This window comes from Capricornis sumatraensis, chromosome 12 (assembly GCF_032405125.1).
Source record: "Capricornis sumatraensis isolate serow.1 chromosome 12, serow.2, whole genome shotgun sequence".
In the NCBI taxonomy this organism is placed as follows: Eukaryota; Metazoa; Chordata; class Mammalia; order Artiodactyla; family Bovidae; genus Capricornis; species Capricornis sumatraensis.
In genome coordinates, this window is record NC_091080.1 from 31,384,559 (window position 1) to 31,405,905 (window position 21,347).

At 40.8% G+C, this 21,347-nt stretch overlaps 1 protein-coding gene, 1 non-coding gene and 1 pseudogene across 4 annotated transcripts; all 3 read right to left on the reverse strand.

Moving 5' to 3' along the window:
- Window positions 1–409: 409 nt before the first annotated feature.
- On the reverse strand, window positions 410–21,144 carry NEK3 (NIMA related kinase 3). Of its 3 annotated transcripts, none has more exons than XM_068984468.1 (15): window positions 21,028–21,144; window positions 20,032–20,125; window positions 19,840–19,937; window positions 18,283–18,366; window positions 17,534–17,601; window positions 17,349–17,435; window positions 14,230–14,284; window positions 12,884–13,084; window positions 12,421–12,493; window positions 10,640–10,686; window positions 4,668–4,770; window positions 3,623–3,739; window positions 3,219–3,353; window positions 1,107–1,233; window positions 410–671 (listed from the first exon to the last, which is right to left on the reverse strand). In XM_068984468.1, the coding sequence occupies exons 1-15, from the start codon at window positions 21,142–21,144 to the stop codon at window positions 590–592; spliced, it is 1,488 nt and encodes a 495-aa protein (XP_068840569.1). In that variant the 3' UTR covers window positions 410–589. The 3 variants fall into 3 exon arrangements, with proteins under 3 accessions (XP_068840569.1, XP_068840568.1, XP_068840571.1); XM_068984467.1 differs by having other exon boundaries at window positions 3,623–3,780; window positions 4,664–4,770; window positions 10,640–10,689; XM_068984470.1 differs by lacking the exon at window positions 10,640–10,686 and adding an exon at window positions 11,845–11,848 and having other exon boundaries at window positions 3,623–3,780; window positions 4,664–4,765.
- TRNAS-GGA (transfer RNA serine (anticodon GGA)) lies at window positions 4,455–4,526 on the reverse strand. The gene has a single exon. It is a non-coding gene; the product is annotated as a tRNA-Ser (tRNA).
- Window positions 7,771–9,474, reverse strand: LOC138088958 (elongation factor 1-alpha 1 pseudogene; annotated as a pseudogene).
- Window positions 21,145–21,347: the final 203 nt, after the last annotated feature.

Genomic DNA, 21,347 nt, shown 5'->3' on the forward strand with positions numbered 1-21,347 from the left:
TGTGAGGGGCTGTATTTAATGACAGCGGGTAATCACTGAAGATGATTGATGACTACCCGGAAATAGGTCTTATAGAAAAACACACTTTATGATGTTATAATTAAATATATTTAGATCCTCAAAGATTTTAGGAGATATAAAAAGAGCTCCATAGTAATAAATCACAACAAGGTAATAAAGCAGAAATCATAATGCAAATAATGCTATGGGCTGTCGTGATGGTCTAAGGTCAGCATCCATATGAGCTAGGCATTGTTATCCTCATGTTGTAGTTGAGGAAATTCAGGCTCAAAGAGGTTAAGTCATTTCTCAAAACCACGCAAGCAGTAGGTGGTAGCATTCAACATCTGTTCTGACTGCAAAGCCTAAACCTCAGACCCACTGTGCTATGCGTTCTCCTCTGAATTCAAAAACCTAGGTTTTTTTATACCCTATCTTACTAACCAGGAATAATTTTAAATATTCAGTTTCCCTCTCTTCACTCTGTTTCCAAAGGAAAACACGTATCCCGTGAGTTAAGTATTATTCAAATATCAGTTCCTCCTGTTAAACATCCCCTCCGGGTGACTAATGAATATTTCCTTGGGCGTTATCCATCAGATACTCCTTGCCAGCCAGTTCGCTGCTTCAGTTCTGATACCCAATCGGCACTGTCGTCTTCCTCGAAGTCCCTGTGAAAAAACAATTTGGATGTTAAGCTTCCATTTAAGAAGCACAGTAAATATTTGTTGATGGGATCAAAGCAGAATCCCACCATAACAATACTGACATTTTTGAAAAATGAACTCCATAATGAAACTGAACAGAGGAAAAAAAAAATTGGTTAGCCTTCCAAAGGTTCCCTTCTATCATTGTTTCTCTAAATGTTTCAGTATAAAATCTTGTCTACTAAAAAATAAGTCCAAGCTGATTATAAACACACAGCTCAGGCAAGAGTTCTATGAAAATACCGTAGCACATTACCTGTGCCAGATAGACCATCAAGATGTAAACATTCATTTATGATGTAAAGTCACATGACCCGCTCCTACTAAACCAGGAATTATTATGGTACAACTTAAATGAACACGCGCACACACTGCCAACTGTCTGGGTACTTCACGTACGTATCCTCCTCATCCAGTCCAGGTTCAAGTCTCTCTGGATCCAAAATGACAGAATCCCAACCTCCATCAACATCGTCCGATGCTTCTGTTTCCTCAGACAGGGGGCCTTTTAAGAATCCTTCTGCACCTTCAGAGGAATATTAACAGAAATTATGCCAAGTTAAGCTGTCTTTATTTATTTCATGCATATTTCTGCATTAAACTCCTCCAAAGGTTTGTTGGCTAATTGAGAGCACGGCCATGCTCTGAGGTTTTCTGTGCATATGTGTTCAGTTGGATCTGACTCTGTGAGCTCATGGACTGCAGCCCGCCAGGCTCCTCAGGCCATAGGATTTCCCAGGCAAGAATACTGAAGTGGGTTGCCATTTCCTCCTCCAGGGGATTTTCCCAACCCAGGGATCGAACCCAAGTCTCCTGCATTGACCGGTGGGTTCTTTACCACTAAGTCACCATGGAAGCCAGCATATGAACCCGTATTAAAGCATTAAAAGTTGTCTTTGGACAACTGGATGACAGTTGACTGTTTTTCCTTTGAGCTCTTCCCTCTCCCTCAAGTCTTCCCAATGGAGGGAATAAAATTAGGCAGTTAAGGGCACATGCACACTATAAAAATTTTTCTCCAGATGGTATTATAATTACTTTCAGGGTTTTACTTATAAAACAATAACCTAACATAAAAATACGGGTTCAGTCTTTATAAAAATCCTTTCACAACAGAGCTGTAATGCCTTTTTTATATAGTAACTTTCCTGAAATGACAAAAACTTTATGGACCAGAGACAAAATCTGGGACCTATACTGCTAAAATGAAAGTCAGTCATTGGGAATTCCCTAAACATTCAGTGCTTAGGACTTTCCAGGGTCCAGTCCCTAGTCAGGGAACTAAGAGCCCGCATGCCAACAAAATAAAATAAAAGTGCAATCATTAGCCTTGCTTAACGCCTGCCTCCCAGGCACCCACCTCCCCTTGGGGCCCATAACTGTCTTCACACAGCTCTATCAGAACATGTGACACACAGCTCTGCAATGCTCTGCTTGTTTGCTGGTCCCCCAAATTACAAACTCTCTCAGGGAAGGAACTATATTCTTTTTTTTTTTTTTTAATCTTAAATCTTAACCTAGTATATGTTAGGCACTCAATAAACACTGACCAAGTAAACAGTAAAGTGAACCTGTTATAATATCAAGTTGAGACTTGCCACACCGTGACATGCTCTACTTGGCACAATTTATCTTAGATCTTAAACCAAGCAAGGTGGCTTTAGTAACTGCATTGTGAAAATTACACACACATGCACCCCCCACGTACACACCCTTAATGTAGTCCTTTGGCCTAGATTGCTAAGGGTAGTATCATAAAACGTCATGCTGTGTAACTGTAGTGAAAATGTCTGTTGAAACAATAAAAAAAAAATTAAATCCTAATTGTTCACCTTTTTCTGTGTTCTATTCAATATAACAATCAAGTACAGAGCCAAAGAAATCTTGAAGTTCCTCAGTTTACCGGATGAAGTCTGAACTGCAGAGCCAGAAAGTGGAGTGTATCTGCATGATAAAAACGGACCACCCTCAAAGTGGCTACGTGATTATTAAAATAAGCAAACAGGGACTTCCCTGATGGTCCAGTGGCTAAGAATCCATGTTTCCAAAGCAGGGGGCCTGGGTTCGATCCCTGATGGGAGAACTAGATTCCACATGCCACAACTAAGACTTGGCACAGCCAAATAAAATAAATAGAAATATTAAAACAAGAAAACAGGCAAACAAATGAGCAAACAGAAGGAATGAAGCACTATAGGAAATTTTAATTATGCCTTCAGACTGGCTAGAAAAGAGTCAAGGAAACTAAAAAAGACAGTGCTCCGAAATATTTTATGACTTTAAGATTGAAGGGTTTCTGGGAGTGGGGAACAGGGAATCATCTTATGGGTACAGAGAATTATCTAATGGGTACAGTGTGTCTGTTTTGGAAAAATTCTGGAGATGGACCGTGGTGAGGGCTGCACAGTGTGAATGTACTCCATGCTCCCAAACTGTACACTTAAAAGTGGCTAAGATGGTAACTTCTGTAAATCAAAGGGTTTACACAATTATATAACAGACATGAATCACCTGGTCTATATATTGTGTATGTTTGAAAGGCCAAGCTGAGGTCAGCATTCTTAAGGATGTTCAACAGGGTTTCAGGGGTCTCCTTGAGCCACTGCTTACGGGTATTGTTTTCACTGTACTTTATTACAGAACCACCTAGTTGGGAAAAGACAAAAAAATTCATGTCAAGTGAAAAAAGATTTCCACATATAATATCTTCTAGATTATATTAAAGCCCCATATTTTAAGTGAAACTCTCTACATAAATCTATTTCACTTGCCTAGATAAGCGAAATACACGTGCTCTCACGTGTGACACCAAATACCTTCAAAGAGGGACATTAAAAAAACACAACTCTAGCTCAATAAACAATGATTAGAGAATGTTCTATGATAAAATAATAGGATTCAATCTGACTACTCACCTCTGTCATCTTCTGCCGTTAAACTGGAGGTGAGTATGGGTGAGTTTTCCAAAGCTCTAAGAGCTGTACTGGGTACATTTTTCTCCCACTGCCGTCTGAGAGGGCCTGGTGAACTGGCTTTTAAAGTGTAAAGAAGAATTGCTGAGCATATTCTTCTACTTATTCGTCTATATACACACACAATTTCTCTAACAACACTAGAGAAGTACTTCTTTTCTCTTTCAGATTCGGATCTAACACTCTTCCAAGTCTAAGTTCAGTTCAGTTGCTTAGTCGTGTCCGACTCTTAAGTAGTAAAGGGAATGAAAAAATCCAAATGGAAAGGTAAAGCTAATCATTAAAGTGAATTTTAAAAAATATTGTGTATATACTCACATATTACACAATATATGAGAATAAAGGCCCAAGACGACTTACAGGTACACACTGTATGCTGTGCTTTTTCAAACATTTTTTGGCTGTACCCCACAGCATGCGGGACCTTCATTCCCTGACCAGGGATAGAACCTGCGCCACCTGCCTTAGAAGTCTTAACCCCTGGACCACCAGGTAAGTCCCTGTATGCTGTGCTTTTTATAGCAAAGAGCACGACAAACATTATTAATACTTTTTTCTGAAGGCTCTTATTAGTAAATAGAATTTTATCTTTTAATAGGTAAATAAAATATCTCTGTAACATTAAATAAATTACTGGATAGTAAGTAAATAAAGTCGCTCAGTCGTATCCGACTCTTTGCAACCCCGTGGACTGTAGCCTACCCGGCTCCTCCCTCCATGAGATTCTCCAGGCAAGAGTACTGGAGTGGGTTGCCATTTCCTTCTCCAGGGGATCTTCCCAACCCAGGGATCAAACCCGGGTCTCCTGCATTCCAGGCAGACGCTTTAACCTCTGAGCCACCAGGGAAGCCCAAATTACTGGATAAGCAAATATAAATATGCCTGTCTACTTGCTTATGACATATCTGACCTAGTAAGGCAGAAACTGGTATTCCTTCTATATCCCCAGTGTCCCACCTATACAATGATTAGAACTGGAATAACTTACCTTTCTCCTCTTTGTTTACTCTCCTCAGTGCACTTTCAACCAAATTTTTATTAATGCTTTCTAAGTCAGTGTGGCTACACTTTCCACCTGGTTCTTCCCTTTGCTTTAAAAGAAATTTAAAATAAAGATTAAGATACTCTTGAATTGTTACCAAAAAAAGGTAAACAAGTAGAGATAAACAGCTACTTAAACTTTAAATAAATGAATAAAACATTAACCACAGAACCTCATACACATATGTACATTAAGAGCCATAACATCATATATTATCTGTGTGTATATTAAAAATCATATATGTGCACATACATAGGCATACATATATGTATATTAAGTCATATACCTTAATAGCCATTAATATCAGTCATTGTAAATATGAAGAAGATATATAAAAATGACAAATATTTGAGAGGTCTTTATAGAGAAAACAAGCAATGAAAAATTTCAGTATGATTTGCTATATTGGGCTTCTCAGGATGGAAATACCAAAATGAAATATTTTATAAAGTTACTTTGGGGATTTGGCTCAGCTGTAAAGAATCTGCCTGCAATGCAGGAGATGCGGGTTCAATCCCTGGATCAGGAAGATCCCCTAATCCATGGGTCAGGAAAATCCCCTGGAGGAGGGCATGGCAACCAACCCACTCCAGTATTCTTGCCTGGAGAATCCCATGGACAGAGGAGCCTGGCAGGCTACAGTCCATAGGATTGCAAAGAATTGGACATGACTGAGCGACTGAGCATGTATGTACACATAAAATTACTTTACAGATGGTCCTTGACTTATGATGGTTTAATTTATGATTTTTTTCACTTTATAATGGTGTGAAAATGATAAACACTCAGCAGAAACTGTATGTCAAATTATGAATGTTGATCTTTTCCCAGGTTAGCAATACGCCATATGATACCCTCTTGTGATGCTGGCAGAGAGCTGAAGCTCCCACCCAGCTGTGTGATCACAGAGTAAACAGCAGACAATACACTTACAGCCATTCTGCACCCAGACAGCCTCTGATTTTCACTTTCAGTTCATTCTTCAATTCAGTTCATGCTGAATTCAAAATTCAACATGACTATCTCATGTTGACACAACATCAGTTCAGTTCAGTTCAGTCGCTCAGTCGTGTCCGACTCTTTGCGACCCCATGAATCGCAGCACGCCAGGCCTCCCTGTCCATCACCAACTCCCAGAGTTCACTCAGACTCACATCCATCGAGTCAGTGATGCCATCCAGCCATCTCATCCTCTGTCATCGCCTTCTCCTCCTGCCCCCAATCCCTCCCAGCATCAGAGTCTTTTCCAATGAGTCAGCTCTTCACATGAGGCGGCCAGAGTACTGGAGTTTCAGCTTTAGCATGATTCCTTCCAAAGAAATCCTAGGGTTGATCTCCTTCAGAATGGACTGTTTGGATCACCTTGCAGTCCAAGGGACTCTCAAGAGTCTTCTCCAACAACACAGTTCAAAAGCATCAACTCTTCGGCGCTCAGCCTTCTTCACAGTCCAACTCTCACATCCATACATGACTACTGGAAAAACCATAGCCTTGACTAGACGGACCTTAGTCGGCAAAGTAATGTCTCTGCTTTTGAATATGCTATCGAGGTTGGTCATAACTTTTCTTCCAAGGAGTAAGCGTATTTTAATTTCATGGCTGCAGTCACCATCTGCAGTGATTTTGAAGCCCCCCAAAAATAAAGTCTGACACTGTTTCCACTGTTTCCCCATCTATTTCCCATGAAGTGATGGGACCAGATGCCATGATCTTCGTTTTCTGAATGTTTAGCTTTAAGCCAACTTTTTCACTCTCCACTTTCACTTTCATCAAGAGGTTTAGTCAGCACTTTATTATAAAATAGGCTTTGTGTTAGATGATTTTGCCCAACTAGAGGCTAATGGACGGAGAAGGCGATGGCACCCCACTCCAGTACTCTTGCCTTGAAAATCCCATGGATGGAGGAGCCTGGTAGGCTGCAGTCCATGGGATCACAAAGAGTTGGACACGACTGAGCGACTTCACTTTCACTTTTCACTTCCATGCATTGGAGAAGGAAATGGCAACCCACTCCAGTGTTCTTGCCTGGAGAATCCCAGGGATGGGGGAGCCTGTTGGGCTGCCATCTATGGGGTCACAGAGTCAGACACGACTGAAGCGACTTAACAGCAGCAGCAGCAGCAGCAGAGGCTAATGGAAGTGTTCTGAGCACATGTAAGGTAGATTAAGCTAAGTTAGGAAGTTTGGTAAGTTAGGTGCATTAAATGCATTTTCATCTGGGGGGATCGGATTTCTACATCTTGATTGTGGTGCTGGTTATATGACCACATACAATCACCAAAATTCATCAAACTGCATGCTAAAAATGAGTAACTTTTATTGCATATAAATTAGGCCTCAGTAAAGCTGGAAATAAACAGATACTATGCAAATAAAAAAACATAGGGGCAGAATAGAGTCCATTTGTAGCAATATAAAGGGGTATGGTGTTATTTATTTACAACCTAAGGTTCATTCAAAAATTTACAAGTTTAATTACTACTATATACCATAAACAGAATTGCTTGTTGTTACTACATCTTTAAAAAAGGTGGGTCAAAATGATGAAGAAAGAAAAAATTATCAATAGGACATGAGTTACTGGGGTAGGTGTGGCAACTAGAAGTGGATTGGCTGTTACTATTCATGACTTAACTGCAGCTAACATGTAAAAGGGCACAGATGCCTAAGGCCAAACAAGATGAACAGGACCTTGAAAACTAGGCTAAAAAATGTCCACTCAGTTCATGGGATAATAGTGAGTGAAGTGAAAGTCACTTAGTCATGTTGGACTCTTTGCGACCCCATGGACTATACAGTCCATGGAATTCTCCAGGCCAGAATACTGGAGTGGGTAGCTGTTCCCTTCTCCAGGGATCTTCACAACCCAGGGATTAAACCCAGGTTTCCTGCATTCAGGCGGATTCTTTACCAGCTGAGTCACAAAGGAAGCCCAAGAATACTGGAGTAGGTAGCCTATCCCTTCTCCAGCAGATCTTCCCAACTCAGGAATCGAACCGGGGCCTCCTGCATTGCAGGAAGAGTCTTTTTTTTTTTTTTTTTTCTCATTAAACTTTTTTTAATGGGTCTCAAATTCTGTGACAGATTTTTGGTCAAGTTGTTTTCATTAAAAAGTACTGATTTTAAAAACTAATAACTTAAACTGCCACACACAAAACATATGGTCCACAAAAACATTCTCCTTTCCTTCTGAAGGTTTTACGATGCATTGTTATCATTAACCAGTCTTTTACTATTAAACTTAAATGGCCAATTGAGACAAACAGTTCTGAGACCGTTCTTCCACCACTGATTAAGACTGGGGTGGCAGGTATTGGGGATAATATTCATTTAGCCTTCTGAGCTTTCTGGGCAGACTTGGTGACCTTGCCAGCTCCAGCTGCCTTCTTGTCCACTGCTTTGATGACACCCACAGCAACTGTCTGTCTCATGTCACGAACAGCAAAACGGCCCAGGGGAGGATAATCAGAAAAGCTCTCGACACACATAGGCTTGCCAGGAACCATATCAACGATGGCAGCGTCACCAGATTTCAAGAATTTAGGGCCATCTTCCAGCTTTTTCCCAGAACGACGATCAATCTTCTCCTTCAGCTCAGCAAACTTGCAAGCAATGTGAGCTGTGTGACAATCCAGCACAGGTGCATGTCCAGCACTGATCTGGCCTGGATGGTTCAAAATAATCACCTGAGCTGTGAAGCCAGCAGCTTCCATGGGTGGATCATTTTTGCTGTCACCAGCCACATTGCCACGACGGACATCTTTGACAGACACGTTCTTGACATTGAAGCCCACATTGTCCCCAGGAAGGGCTTCACTCAGTGCTTCATGGTGCATTTCTACAGACTTCACCTCAGTTGTTACATTGACTGGAGCAAAGGTGACCACCATGCCAGGTTTGAGAACACCAGTCTCCACACGACCCACAGGGACAGTACCAATACCACCAATTTTATAGACATCCTGGAGAGGCAAACGCAAGGGTTTGTCAGTTGGGCGAGTTGGTGGCAGGATGCAATCCAGAGCTTCAAGCAGGGTGGTCCCACTGGCATTGCCGTCCTTACGGGTGACTTTCCATCCCTTGAACCATGGCATGTTAGCACTTGGCTCCAGCATGTTGTCACCATTCCAGCCAGAAATTGGCACAAAAGCTACTGTGTCGGGGTTGTAGCCAATTTTCTTAATGTAGGTGCTGACTTCCTTAACAATTTCCTCGTATCTCTTCTGGCTATAGGGTGGCTCAGTAGAATCCATTTTGTTAACGCCAACAATTAGTTGTTTCACACCCAGGGTGTAAGCCAGAAGGGCATGCTCACGGGTCTGCCCGTTCTTGGAGATACCGGCTTCAAATTCGCCAACACCAGCAGCAACAATCAGGACAGCACAGTCAGCCTGGGATGTGCCTGTAATCATGTTTTTGATGAAGTCTCTGTGTCCTGGGGCATCAATGATGGTAACATAGTACTTGCTGGTCTCAAATTTCCACAGGGAGATATCAATGGTAATACCACGCTCACGTTCAGCTTTCAGTTTGTCCAAGACCCAGGCATATTTGAAGGAGCCCTTTCCCATCTCGGCAGCCTCCTTCTCGAACTTTTCAATTGTTCTCTTGTCGATCCCGCCACATTTGTAGATCAGATGGCCAGTCGTGGTAGACTTCCCTGAATCTACGTGCCCAATGACAACGATGTTGATGTGGGTCTTCTCCTTTCCCATTTTGGCTTAGGTTTAACGGTGGTTTTCACGACACCTGCGTCCTGGCGGCAAACCCGTTGCGAAAAAGGAGGAAGAGTCTTTACTAACTGAGCTATCAGGGAGAATGGGGAGGCACTAAAAGTTTTTGAACAGAAAAATGTCAAGACCATATTGTTGTTGTTCAGTCACCAGGTCATGTATGACTCCACGTGACCACATGGACTGCAGCAGGGCAGGCTTCCCTGTCCCTCACCATCTCCCAGAGTTTGCCCAAGTTTATGTCCATTGCATCGGTGATGCCATCCAACCATCTCATCCTGTTGCCTTCTTCTCTTTCTGCCTTCAATCCTTCCCAGATCACATTAGCCATCTACATATTATATAGTCATAAAAAGGAAGGAAATTCTGATATAGGCTGTAACACGCATGAACCTTAAAAATATTAAGCTAAGCAAAAGAGGCCAGACACAAAAGGACAAATATTGTGTGATTCCACTTACCTGAAATATCTAGAATAAGCAAATAATGTTTCTTTCATAGAGACAGAAAGCAGAAAAGAGGTTATCAGGGCCTGGGGTGGGAGTCGGGGTACGGAGGAATGGATAGTTACTGTTCATTGAGTTGCTGTTTGGGATAATGAAAAAGTATTGTGAATGTAATTAATGTCATTAAATTCTATGCTTGAAATGGCTGAAATGATAAGTTGTATGTTATATATATTTTACCACAAGGAAACCAACCAACCACGGCTAAAACAAGACTTTCATGACTGTAAGCAGAGCTAAGTTGTTCACATCTAGATTGAAACCACTTGTCATCAATGATTAGAAACGAGAAAACAAAATAAAATAAATGCTGGTCTAAAGTGGTTGGCAGCACAGAAAACAGCCATCAATTACTTCACAGGCCCAAAGACAAAAAACCCCTGAACCCAGGGACCAGGCAACAGACTTCCAAATATCTCACAGCACCCAATGATGCCAGGTACCCCAGGAGATGGTTTCAGAAATTTAACTTTTTTTATAGATTTTTTTTTTTTTATGTGGACCATTTTTAGTCTTTATTGAGTTTGTTACAATTTTGCTTTTGTATTATGTTTTAGCTTTTTGGCCACAGGCATGTGGGATCTTTGCTCCCAGGCCAGGGATTGAACCCACATCCCCTGCATTAGAAGGCCCTGGACTGCCAGGAAAGTCCCAGGAAATTTACCTTTAAAACACTTACCACTGTGCTTGCTTCATTTCCCAAAGTTATTCTGGTTCTGCTGGGATCTGCTCAAAGAGAAAATAGAAGGTAAAAAGAAAACACAAAAAAGGCTTCTAATGTGATTTGCATAAAGCTTGAGAGACAAAAGGAAGTTTTTAAAGTCAAAGAACCGAAGCATTAGCCTGTATGGTGGTATCAAGCTTTAATCACCTAATAACACACCTCAGCTGTTAAAGAGATTATTTCTGCTGTTTTATTCTGACTGTGAACATCTCAAAGTTAAGACATCTCTAATTCATTTATGCCAACCCATTTAGGCATCAGGAGGTAAGACACTCTACATACTCGAAAGGTTATAATCATCTTCAGCCCAAGAGCTACCTGACTGTGATTTTCCTGACAGCTATAATAGCAGGTGGAATAGCTAACCCTCCCAAAGCCAGCTGCTTGTTCCCTGACGCGGAGCCAGTAGCAGTCAGGGAAAACCCCGGCAACCCACCCCTTGGGTGAGGATGGCTCTTGCCTGATTTTCTGCTGCCAGAGCCTGGGGTCCGTCTTTCCCCATTCATTAAGCATTTTAAGCAATTGCTACTGAGCATCTATGATGATGGCACTGAGGCTACAAGAGGGAGCACACTTGACACGGTCCCTGCCCTCACCCAGCCTTCATTGTTCTGACGTCTCACTGTCTACATCCTCGATGGAGATGCCACCCGACACGTGCTCTGGACATGGTGGCCCTCCCCACTGGCTTACTCTTTTTTTTAGAAATTGTAAGACTACACTTTCCTATCTTGAAACTTTTCTTAGACTGTTTTTGGTGTTTCTGTTGCCCAGTATTTTAAAACTAATTTCCCACATCCCCTGGGATGTGAACCGGAGTTATGAAATGGTACGTAAAATAAAATAAACACTAAAACAAACTGCTGAAGCAAAGGTAAGTGGCTGCCTCTTACATAAAGGAGAAAAGGCTGAATTGTAAGACTGGAGGATTTACGTTCTTACGAAAGGAACATTTAAAATTTAACTTTAAGAAAATAGTATAGTTTAGAAAAGTTTCTGTTGAAACCAACAGGACACAGTAAATCAACTACACTTAAAAAAACACTTAAAAAATAAATAAAAATGTTTCTTTTATGGTATAGAACACTAAGATAAGAGGCACTAATAAAGGAGGTCTTACAACATCTCCCTACAGTGGGTGGTCTTTCACTCATCTTAACTCTTCTTATTCTGGTCATTGTTAGATTTCTCCAGATGGAAGATCTGAGTCACTGATGTCACAGGAAAAGGAACAAAAATAACTTTGAAAATAGAGATGACAACTTCCAAGAGACAATAAATTACATGTGAAATTTGCTCAGGATTGACTACGTGTATGGAAATTTTATGCAGTTGTAATGTGGGCAGTTCCAACTTTCAAAATGACTTCATTAAAAGAAATTGTTTATAAGATCTTAGGGATAACATTTCCTGTTATATTTTCATGGTTAGATTCCTAGGTGAGCCCACAGAAGCCTTCTATCTGACCCAAAACAAACTAAATACAGGTCTAATAATGAAGCAGAGAACAACTTTTACATCACTACAATCTTCAAACTAGGCTTCTTTTTTGATCCCTGGCAAACTAAATGTGTAAGATTCAGTTTGGATTTATGTCTGAAGGAACAAGTAGAAAATTTTGATTTGAGGAGTATCTCTGAAAATCATCTCTAATAACTTGAAAATTATATTTTTTTCCTTTTTGTTATACTATATTTTTAAACGAACACTTAAAATAAGCTTTTCAAAATTCTTACCCTTTTTTCTTGCTGTACTATGCATAGATTTTTTGGTTTCTTCTAACACCTGTTCACCGTATTCTGTGATGATCTGAAAATTTAAAGCAGAGAATTTAAAGACACGAAAGATGATTTTCTTTAGACACCACCATAATGTCATTCAATTATCAATGTTCTTCCCCACAGTAATAAAGTTGAAAAGGAAAAATGCCATTTAAAAAATCCAGGTAATTTAGATAGACAGATAAACAGACATTGATATATGTCCAGGAAGATCTGAAGGGATAATGCAAATTATATCCATGATTATATTTGAGGAATAGCATTGTGAAAAGAAGAGGGAAAGGAAGCTTCAAGCTTTTAGTTTTTTTAATCACATCTGCATTATTTGAATTGTTATGAGCATGTGTAACATGTAATTGTGTTTAAAAGGAAACAAACACTTGAAAACTGTTCACAGTCAGTTCCACACACACTGTACCTCTGGGGGTAGGCACTTCTGGATAAGCCGAGCTAAAGAGCCTCTAGAGAGAAGTGTTGTAGCTGAAGGACGATGGGAGGGATTCTTTTTAAATATCTGCTTGATCAGATGCTGCAGCTCATAGGAATAATGGGATGGCAGTGGGTTCATGGACCCCTGACATATTTTGAGGATAAGACTTTTCCAACTATTTGCCTGAAACTAAAAAGCAAAATTGAACTGTAAAAGCAGATACTGGGAAAGAGAATGGAAACAAGAAAATACCAGCTGAACTGAATTCATATGAATTATTTTAATTAAAAAACCTTTTCTTTCTAGATGTGTTGTTAGGGTACTATCCTGATTTTTGGTTGTTGTTAATCATACTTTTGTTAGTACTTTCAAAAATTGTATTTTTTTGAAGTATAGTTGATTTACATGGTGTTAACTGCTGCTATATGGCAAAGTAATTCAGTTATACATGTGTATACATTCCTTCTTATACTATTTTCCATTATGGCAAGCCACTCCAGTGTTCTTGCCTGGAGAATCCCATGGACAGAGGAGCCTGGTGGGCTGCAGTCAGTGGGGCTGCACAGAGTCGGACGTGACTGAAGCAACTTAGCACCAGCACCATTATGGTTTTATCACAGGATACTGAATATAGTTCCCCATGCTATATAGCAGGACCTTGTTGTTTAACGCAAATGTAATAGTTTGCATCCGCTAGTCCCAAACTCCCCCACCCCTACCCCCTGTACTATTCTAAAATCTTATGGTTGTTCAGGAAAAAGGTAAACATAAATAGTTAAAGATGCTCGCATCTTGAGGAAATCTTACCATCAGTCCCCACGTGGGTACTTTATTACTCAAATCAGTGTTTTTGCAGATACACATTTTTAATATATTTTAAAAATCAAAGCATCAATAATACATATTTATGGGCTTTTAAAAATTCAAATGACCCTAGGGCTGACAGTAACTGCAACGTTTCTTCACTTCCCTCCTCCTCAAAAATCCCCAGGTCTGCTCCCTGACAAAATGTACTTTAGACTTTTCCCATTTTAAACTTCTACTGCAAAATCCTTTTTACCTTGCATGTCATCAAGGTAGTTATTATGGTTTGACAAGTAATAGAGTGGGATATAAAATGACACACCAGAATAACATTTTAAAAGTTTTCACTGTATAATAAACATACTGCAATTAACATCAGGTTTCAGCCTTAGCATCACTTATGTGAGAACATGATGGCATTCTGCCTTGGGGGTGTATCACCCTACTAATACATACAAGTGAAGACATGAAAAAGTACTTAGCCCAGCACAACCAAACGCTGCCTTTTCCATGCTGCATGCCATACTTACTGGATGCTTAAGGGTACAAAGTTCATACAGAATGCATCCCAAGGACCAGATGTCACTGGAAGCAAAAGAAGCAATGTAATGAGTAGGTTATGAGCTATCACACAAAATATATGTATTTTCTAATACTCCAAAATGAAAAATTACCCTACCTTTAATAAGAACAGATATCATAAGGACTTCTTAGTTACTGAAATAAAATATGCAGCAAGTTTGATCGAACACTTAGACCACTTACTCACAGTGATGTTCACAGAAAAACTCCCTGCTCCCCAAACCCTGCCCCTCCAAATCCAGTGGTTCAGGTATCACTTCAGTAGTACTTGGGGTAAGAGGAATATCTGCGAACTCAGATTACCATAGTTGAAAGAAAGGCTTTAGAAGTCATCCTGTACAGCCTCCAGACCCTCTGGGCTCTCCAGGCCTTTGCTTCCCTGGTGGTGCAGAGGTTAAAGCAATGTGGGTGACCCGGGTTCGATCCCTGGGTCGGGAAGATCCCGTGGAAAAGGAAATGGCAACCCACTCCAGTATTCTTGCCTGGAGAAATCCCATGGACAGAGGAGCCTGGTGGGCTACAGTCCACGGGTCGCAGAGTCTCGGACACGACTAAGCGACTTCACTTCACTCCTGATTGACAGCTCAGTGTTCCCCCTGGCTGCCTCTAGGGGGCGCATTCTTATTCTTCCACAAAAGCTCTTCAGAGCTCAGCCGAGTTCTACACTTTGCCCTACACGCCCACCCTTCTTCAGACTCAACACCTCCACTTTCCTCCATCATTCTCACCACCTAGTTGTCATCCTCCAGACTTTTTCTAAATGATAGCCTTTTCACTTTAACAACGTTTTTTTTAAAACCAATTATTTCCCCCAACTTTTAATTTTTCAAAGCTTGAAACCTACAGAAAAGTTTTAAAGGCCCAAACGCTCCTTCCTAATATCCCCAGTCATTAGCATCTGCCTGCTGGCCCCTCTTCTGTCTACATCTGAACCTCTTGAAAGAAAGGTTTCAGATGTCAAACACTTCACCCCTAAGCATGTCAGCATATACAGCCTAAGAGCAAGGACATTCTCCTGCATGAATACAGTACCATTATCGCATCCAAGAAATCGAACCTTCAGTTCAGTGCAGTTCAGTCGCCCAGTCGTGTCCGACTCTTTGCGACCCCATGAATCGCAGCACGCCAGGCCTCCCTGTCCATCACCAACTCCCGGAGTTCACTCAGACTCACGTCCATCGAGTCCGTGATGCCATCCAGCCATCTCATCCTCGGTCGTCCCCTTCTCCTCCTGCCCCCAATCCCTCCCAGCATCAGAGTCTTTTCCAGTGAGTCAACTCTTTGCATGAGGTGGCCAAAGTACTGGAGCTTCAGCTTTAGCATCAGTCCTTCCAAAGAAATCCCAGGGCTGATCTCCTTCAGAATGGACTGGTTGGATCTCCTTGCAGTCCAAGGGACTCTCAAGAGTCTTCTCCAACACCACAGTTCAAAAGCATCAATTCTTCGGCACTCAGCCTTCTTCACAGTCCAGCTCTCACATCCATACATGACCACAGGAAAAACCATAGCCTTGACTAGACGGACCTTAGTCGGCAAAGTAATGTCTCTGCTTTTGAATATACTATCTAGGTTGGTCATAACTTTTCTTCCAGGGAGTAAGCGTATTTTAATTTCATGGCTGCAGTCACCATCTGCAGTGATTTTGGAGCCCAAAAAAATAAAGTCTGACACTGTTTCTACTGTTTCCCCATCTATTTGCCATGAAGTGATGGGACCGGATGCCATGATCTTCGTTTTCTGGATGTTGAGCTCGATCCCTGTTGAATCAAACCTTAATTCAATACTATTATCTAGTATTTTGTTCAAACTCAGGTTTCCCCAATTATCCCAGGAAGTTCCTTCATAGCTGTTCTGTCTCCAGTTCAGTCAACGTCACCTTATAGGAGTCTGTTTAGTATGGAGCATTGTTGTCGTTTTTAGTTGCTAAGTTGTGTCTGACTCTTTTGCAACCCCATGGACTGTAGCCCACCAGGCTCCTCTGTCCATGGGATTCTCCAGGCAAGCTGCCATTTCCTTCTCCAGGGGATCTTCACAACCCGGGGATCACACCCACATTTCCTGTATTGGCAGGTGGATTCTTTACCACTGAGACACTTTTGGAAAGCAACTTGGCAGGAGGTAACAAAAGCCTTTAGGTGTTTCTACTTCTAGGAATTCATGCCAAGAATGTGACACTTTTATGTATTAAAAGGCATAGTAATTCAGAGTCTGTAGGAATTTAGGACACTGAAAACTAGAACCATATCAAAAAGCCAACAACAGAGGAATGTGAAATAAATTTTGGAAGAGCCATATATTAAAATATTATGCAATCATTAACAATAATCATGAAGAGTATAAATACAGGGTAAAATGAATATGATATAATGCAAAGTGAAAAAATAGGATACTAAATTATATAGAGTACATAAACTAAGTTCAGGGAAAAAAGAGGATGGATGGGGAAAAAACCCAAAATGTTATCAATAGTTTCTGCAAAACTGGGTGATCACCATGTCCTTTCTTGTATATCTCTACATTTCCAACCCACCCACTGCCCATCCAGTCCATCAGTGAGCACATGTTACTTGCATTCAGAAAAAAAATGCATTTTAAATTATAAGGACTTCATACTATCTTCCCACGATCAACAAACCTATCAGTCAAGTGCTTATTATCTAGCCCTTTACATGTCACCTCAATGACATTTGGTTCCCAAATTTTGCTGCACGTAGGAATTACTTGGTGATCCTGGAAAATGATTGATACCTGGTTCCCACTCCCAGACATTCATATTTAACTGGTATGGCTACGACCTGAGCTTCAGGATTTTTAAAGTCGAGAGCAGCAAAATAAGAGAAGCAGTAATATAATTCATACTATCCCCAGAAATGATTAACTTTTCTTTCAGCATTTACATGTAGCTCCTCTCAGCTCTGATGAAAACAGCTGGAAAATTTATGACTTTCACCTAGAGGCCTGGGAACTTCAATTCTACACTGCTTTCTTTTAACAACCAGACTTCATCTGTAGGCTACAATACTAGCACCAAACGGTCACCCCTTCACCAACTACATACATCACTTACCTTTTATTGTTATAAGGCATGTTTTCCCAAATTTCTGGGGGCACATAATAAGGTGTTCCCACGTATGTACAAGCAAACGCCATGGGGCTAAAACCATAAAAAGGTACAGAACGATTACAGAGCATTTCTGAATAATGATGTTTTGGCAACAGTCACTACTACACAAGAGAAAGACACACACATACCTTGAGAGAAGACGGGCAGATCCAAAATCACCCAGTTTTACTTTTCCGTCTTGGGTGAGGAAGACATTCTGCATTGAAAAAGAAGAGCTCAGATCACATCTGCCATATTTCAAACATAAGGCAGAGAGCTCCGAGAGAAGCTGTCTTTCAAAGCCTGCTGATGGTGGAGATTATATGTAGAAACACTGACAGCCGAGTCCCCAAATGGAACACAAAACAACAAGACATCCTCTGGACAGCGACACTCCTCTGCTTGGGAATTTAGGATGACTGCTTAGAAATCTAAGGCAAGCGTCATACCGTATCAGCAGACCCTGATCAACCAGGCAGGGAGCCTGTTCAGGGTAACTCCAGATGGCAGGCTCCAGTCTCAATCATTTTCCATCTGAGAATACATGGTCTTAGGAAGCAGCCTCTAAGAGAGCTGGAACATATTAACATACACTACTAAAGAGATTTACTGACCTATTTTCAGGTCGTACCTTATTGTGCTAGCATGAATAGTATATTAAGAAATATTTCTGGACTTCCTTGGCAGTCCAGGGGTTAAGAATCGGTGCTTCCAATGCAGGGCTCATGGGCTGAATCCATGGTCGGGGAACTAAGATACCACATCCCTTGGGGTGCAGGCAAAAAAAGAAATATTCCTAAAGATTAAAATGCACCCAAAAGAAAATAGAATAAAACAGAAAAAGGATTGAAAGAAATCGTTTTCAATTTTTTTTAGGCCCCAAATGTATTCTATTTACCTTGGACTTGATGTCTCTGTGTAACACACGTTTCTTGTGAATGTGATTTACTCCAAGACACATCTGTGTAAACCAATGAAGTATCTGTAAAAAAAAAAAAAAAGCATGCAAGAATGCAATAACTGGGGCATGGTAACCCCATCTTTAGGCCTTAGCTGACCTGGGTTTTACATAATGCAAATACAGAATCTAAAATTACACAGTTCAACTAAATAAGATTCATTGCTGTCTGAAGAAATTGAGAAAAGCTGTGACTCAATCCCAATGTATCATCTCATGAATGATCCAAATAACGATTCATTTACTTGGCCCTGCTGTGCAGCTTGCAGGATCTTAGTTCTCTGACCAGATATTGAATCAGGGTCCTCAGCAGTGAAAGGGTGGAGTCCTAACCTTTGGACAGCCAGGGAATTTCCAACAGTTTATTTTAATAAAACTCCCACTATATTTTTCTTGTGTTTAACCAAATAATTTCTTAAATACACATATAAAAGTAGTTCACCACTTAAAATGAATATGCTATAACTTTTTATAGTGTAATCATTACATCAGATTTCATTCACTTTTTCAGAATATTCAGATATTAACATTAAAATATTTCATTATATTTCCAACAATCTTTGGAAGCCAAGGCTGGCCTCCTACAATGGAACCCATATTCTTAACAACACAACTTCTAAATGAAAAATATTTATACTAATATACTCTTAAAACATGTTATACCCTATATCAAACTTAGCCCCAGTAAAGCTATTTATTTAAATATTTTCCTTGGTCAATTCATTCCAATAATATTTAATATGCAACTTTCCACTAAAAAGGCACTAAGCATTTAAAGAGAATATGCTAAACTGTGAAAGAAAAGAGACGAATAGGGACTCCTGAAAACCAGAAATGCAGGTTTCATCCTTCAGATGATGGAGAATTACAAAAGAAATCCATGTGCCTTCTAAAATTTCAATACAAAAAGTAAAAATTTTAAATATCTAGTACAAAATATGATGGGTAAGACAACTGTGAAATTCTAAACATGGAAGTGGTTATTCTTTGATATTTCATAAGCCTATACCTACTTTACCTCTTAAAAACATCCCAGGCAGTCACATCCTGACAACACACTAACGAACATCATGGATACACAAAGCCATTACTAACTGATGTGCTAGGTAACCACAGACAGCAATGTTTTTAACTTATTCAAATTTTATGAGAAAAGTTGCTTCTAAACCTTGAGGGAAACCTGGGGACTTCCCTGGTGGTTCAGTGGTTAAGACTCTGCCCTCACTGCAGGGCACATGAGCTTGATCCCTGGTCAGGGAACCAAGATCCTGTATGCTGCCTGGTGGGCTTCCCTGCTGGCTAAGCTGGTAAAGAATCCGCCTGCAATGTGGGAAACCTGGGTTCGATCCCTGGGTTGGGAAGATTCCCCTGGAGAAGGGAAAAGAGTTGGACACGACTGAGCAACTTTCACTTTCACGCTACCTGGTATGGCCAAAAAGAAAAAAAGAATTAAAACAAACAAACCTTGAGGGAGACTTATGTAACTTAGTCTCTTACCATATCTTCAGGAAACAACTTCCCTTTCTGATGTTTTATCTTCTGCATTAGGTCCCCTCCATCACAATATTCCATTACAATGTACAGATGTCCTTCAGCTGCAACAAATTAAAGACTCTTAGGAAAGTCCCAGTGGCCGTGAATTCTGAATGAAATTCAGAAATGCATGTATTGGGGGAAATTCATATTTACCTTCAAATGATTCTTTAAAGGCAACAATATTGGGGTGTTTCATTTTGGCTAACAGAACAGCCTCCTTCCTAGAAATCCGTGTGTCAGACAAAGACTAGAAGAAGGTTTAAAGAAGTGTAAATGTAGTACATTATTTAAAAACTGACAGTAAAACAGTATTATAGTAGTTTGTATGATATTTTAATGTGACACAATTGAAACTGTGTCTCTTTCATTCAGGCATAATTTTATAGCACTGTTCAGTTCAGTTCAGTCGCTCAGTCGTGTCTGACTCTTTGCAAGCACTGTACTTTGACCCAACTTAAGTTTATCAAATCCCACGAGGAAACATGTGGGGATTTTTCAACTATGGCTATATGTATTTTGCCTGCTTAAGCTGACCTCTTACACCTTTACGAGTATAGAATGTAAACTAGTTTTAACATTAACCTAAGCACAGAGGGATTGCGGGCAGGAGGAGAAGGGGACAACAGAGGATGAGATGGCTGGATGGCATCACCGACTCGATGGACATGAGTTTGAGTGAACTCCAGGAGTTGGTGATGGACAGGGAGGCCTGGCATGCTGCAGTTCATGGGGTCGCAAAGAGTCGGACACGACTGAGTGACTGAACTGAACTGAGTGACGGAACTGAACTGAACTGAAGCATAAGCTGACTTATGCTTAGGGGCAGTATGCCATCAACCATAGGAGCTTCATGTGGGGAATTCCCTGGAGGGGGCCATAGTAACCCACTCCAGTATTCTTGCCTGGAGAATCCCATGGACAGAGAAGCCTGGTGGGCTACAGTCCCTGGGGTCACAAAATCAGACACAACTGAAGCGACTGAGCAGAAGCAGGAAGCACAGAAGACAGATCAAGACCCTGTAAAGCTAGTGAATAAATCTGTTAAATCTTTCGCACAAAAGAACGATCCCATGTTAAATTTCAAGAACTTGCTTTCCGATACAAACAACATGTACACTTTCAACATGAGCTAACTGCTTTAGCAGTGACCTTGGGAAGCCTTATTTCCTTCATGGCAAACATCCGATTACTGCTCTCCTGCTGAACCAAAAGGGCTCTGCCGAAGGAGCCCTCCCCGATGACTCTCAGGACCCTGTAGCCGTCCATGCTGGGCACCGCACAGCTGGGCCTACTTTCGCAGTCACCGTCGGCTCTCCCAACCTGCATTCAAAATCAGAAACAAGGGGGAATTCAATTTATTTTCAAAAGGCAGAATGAATTCAAAGTAGCTCTATCCTCATGATAGAACAGCTTATTCCCTTTATTCATTCAACAGGTGGACATGGAGTATCCATGCCAGGTTTTATAAT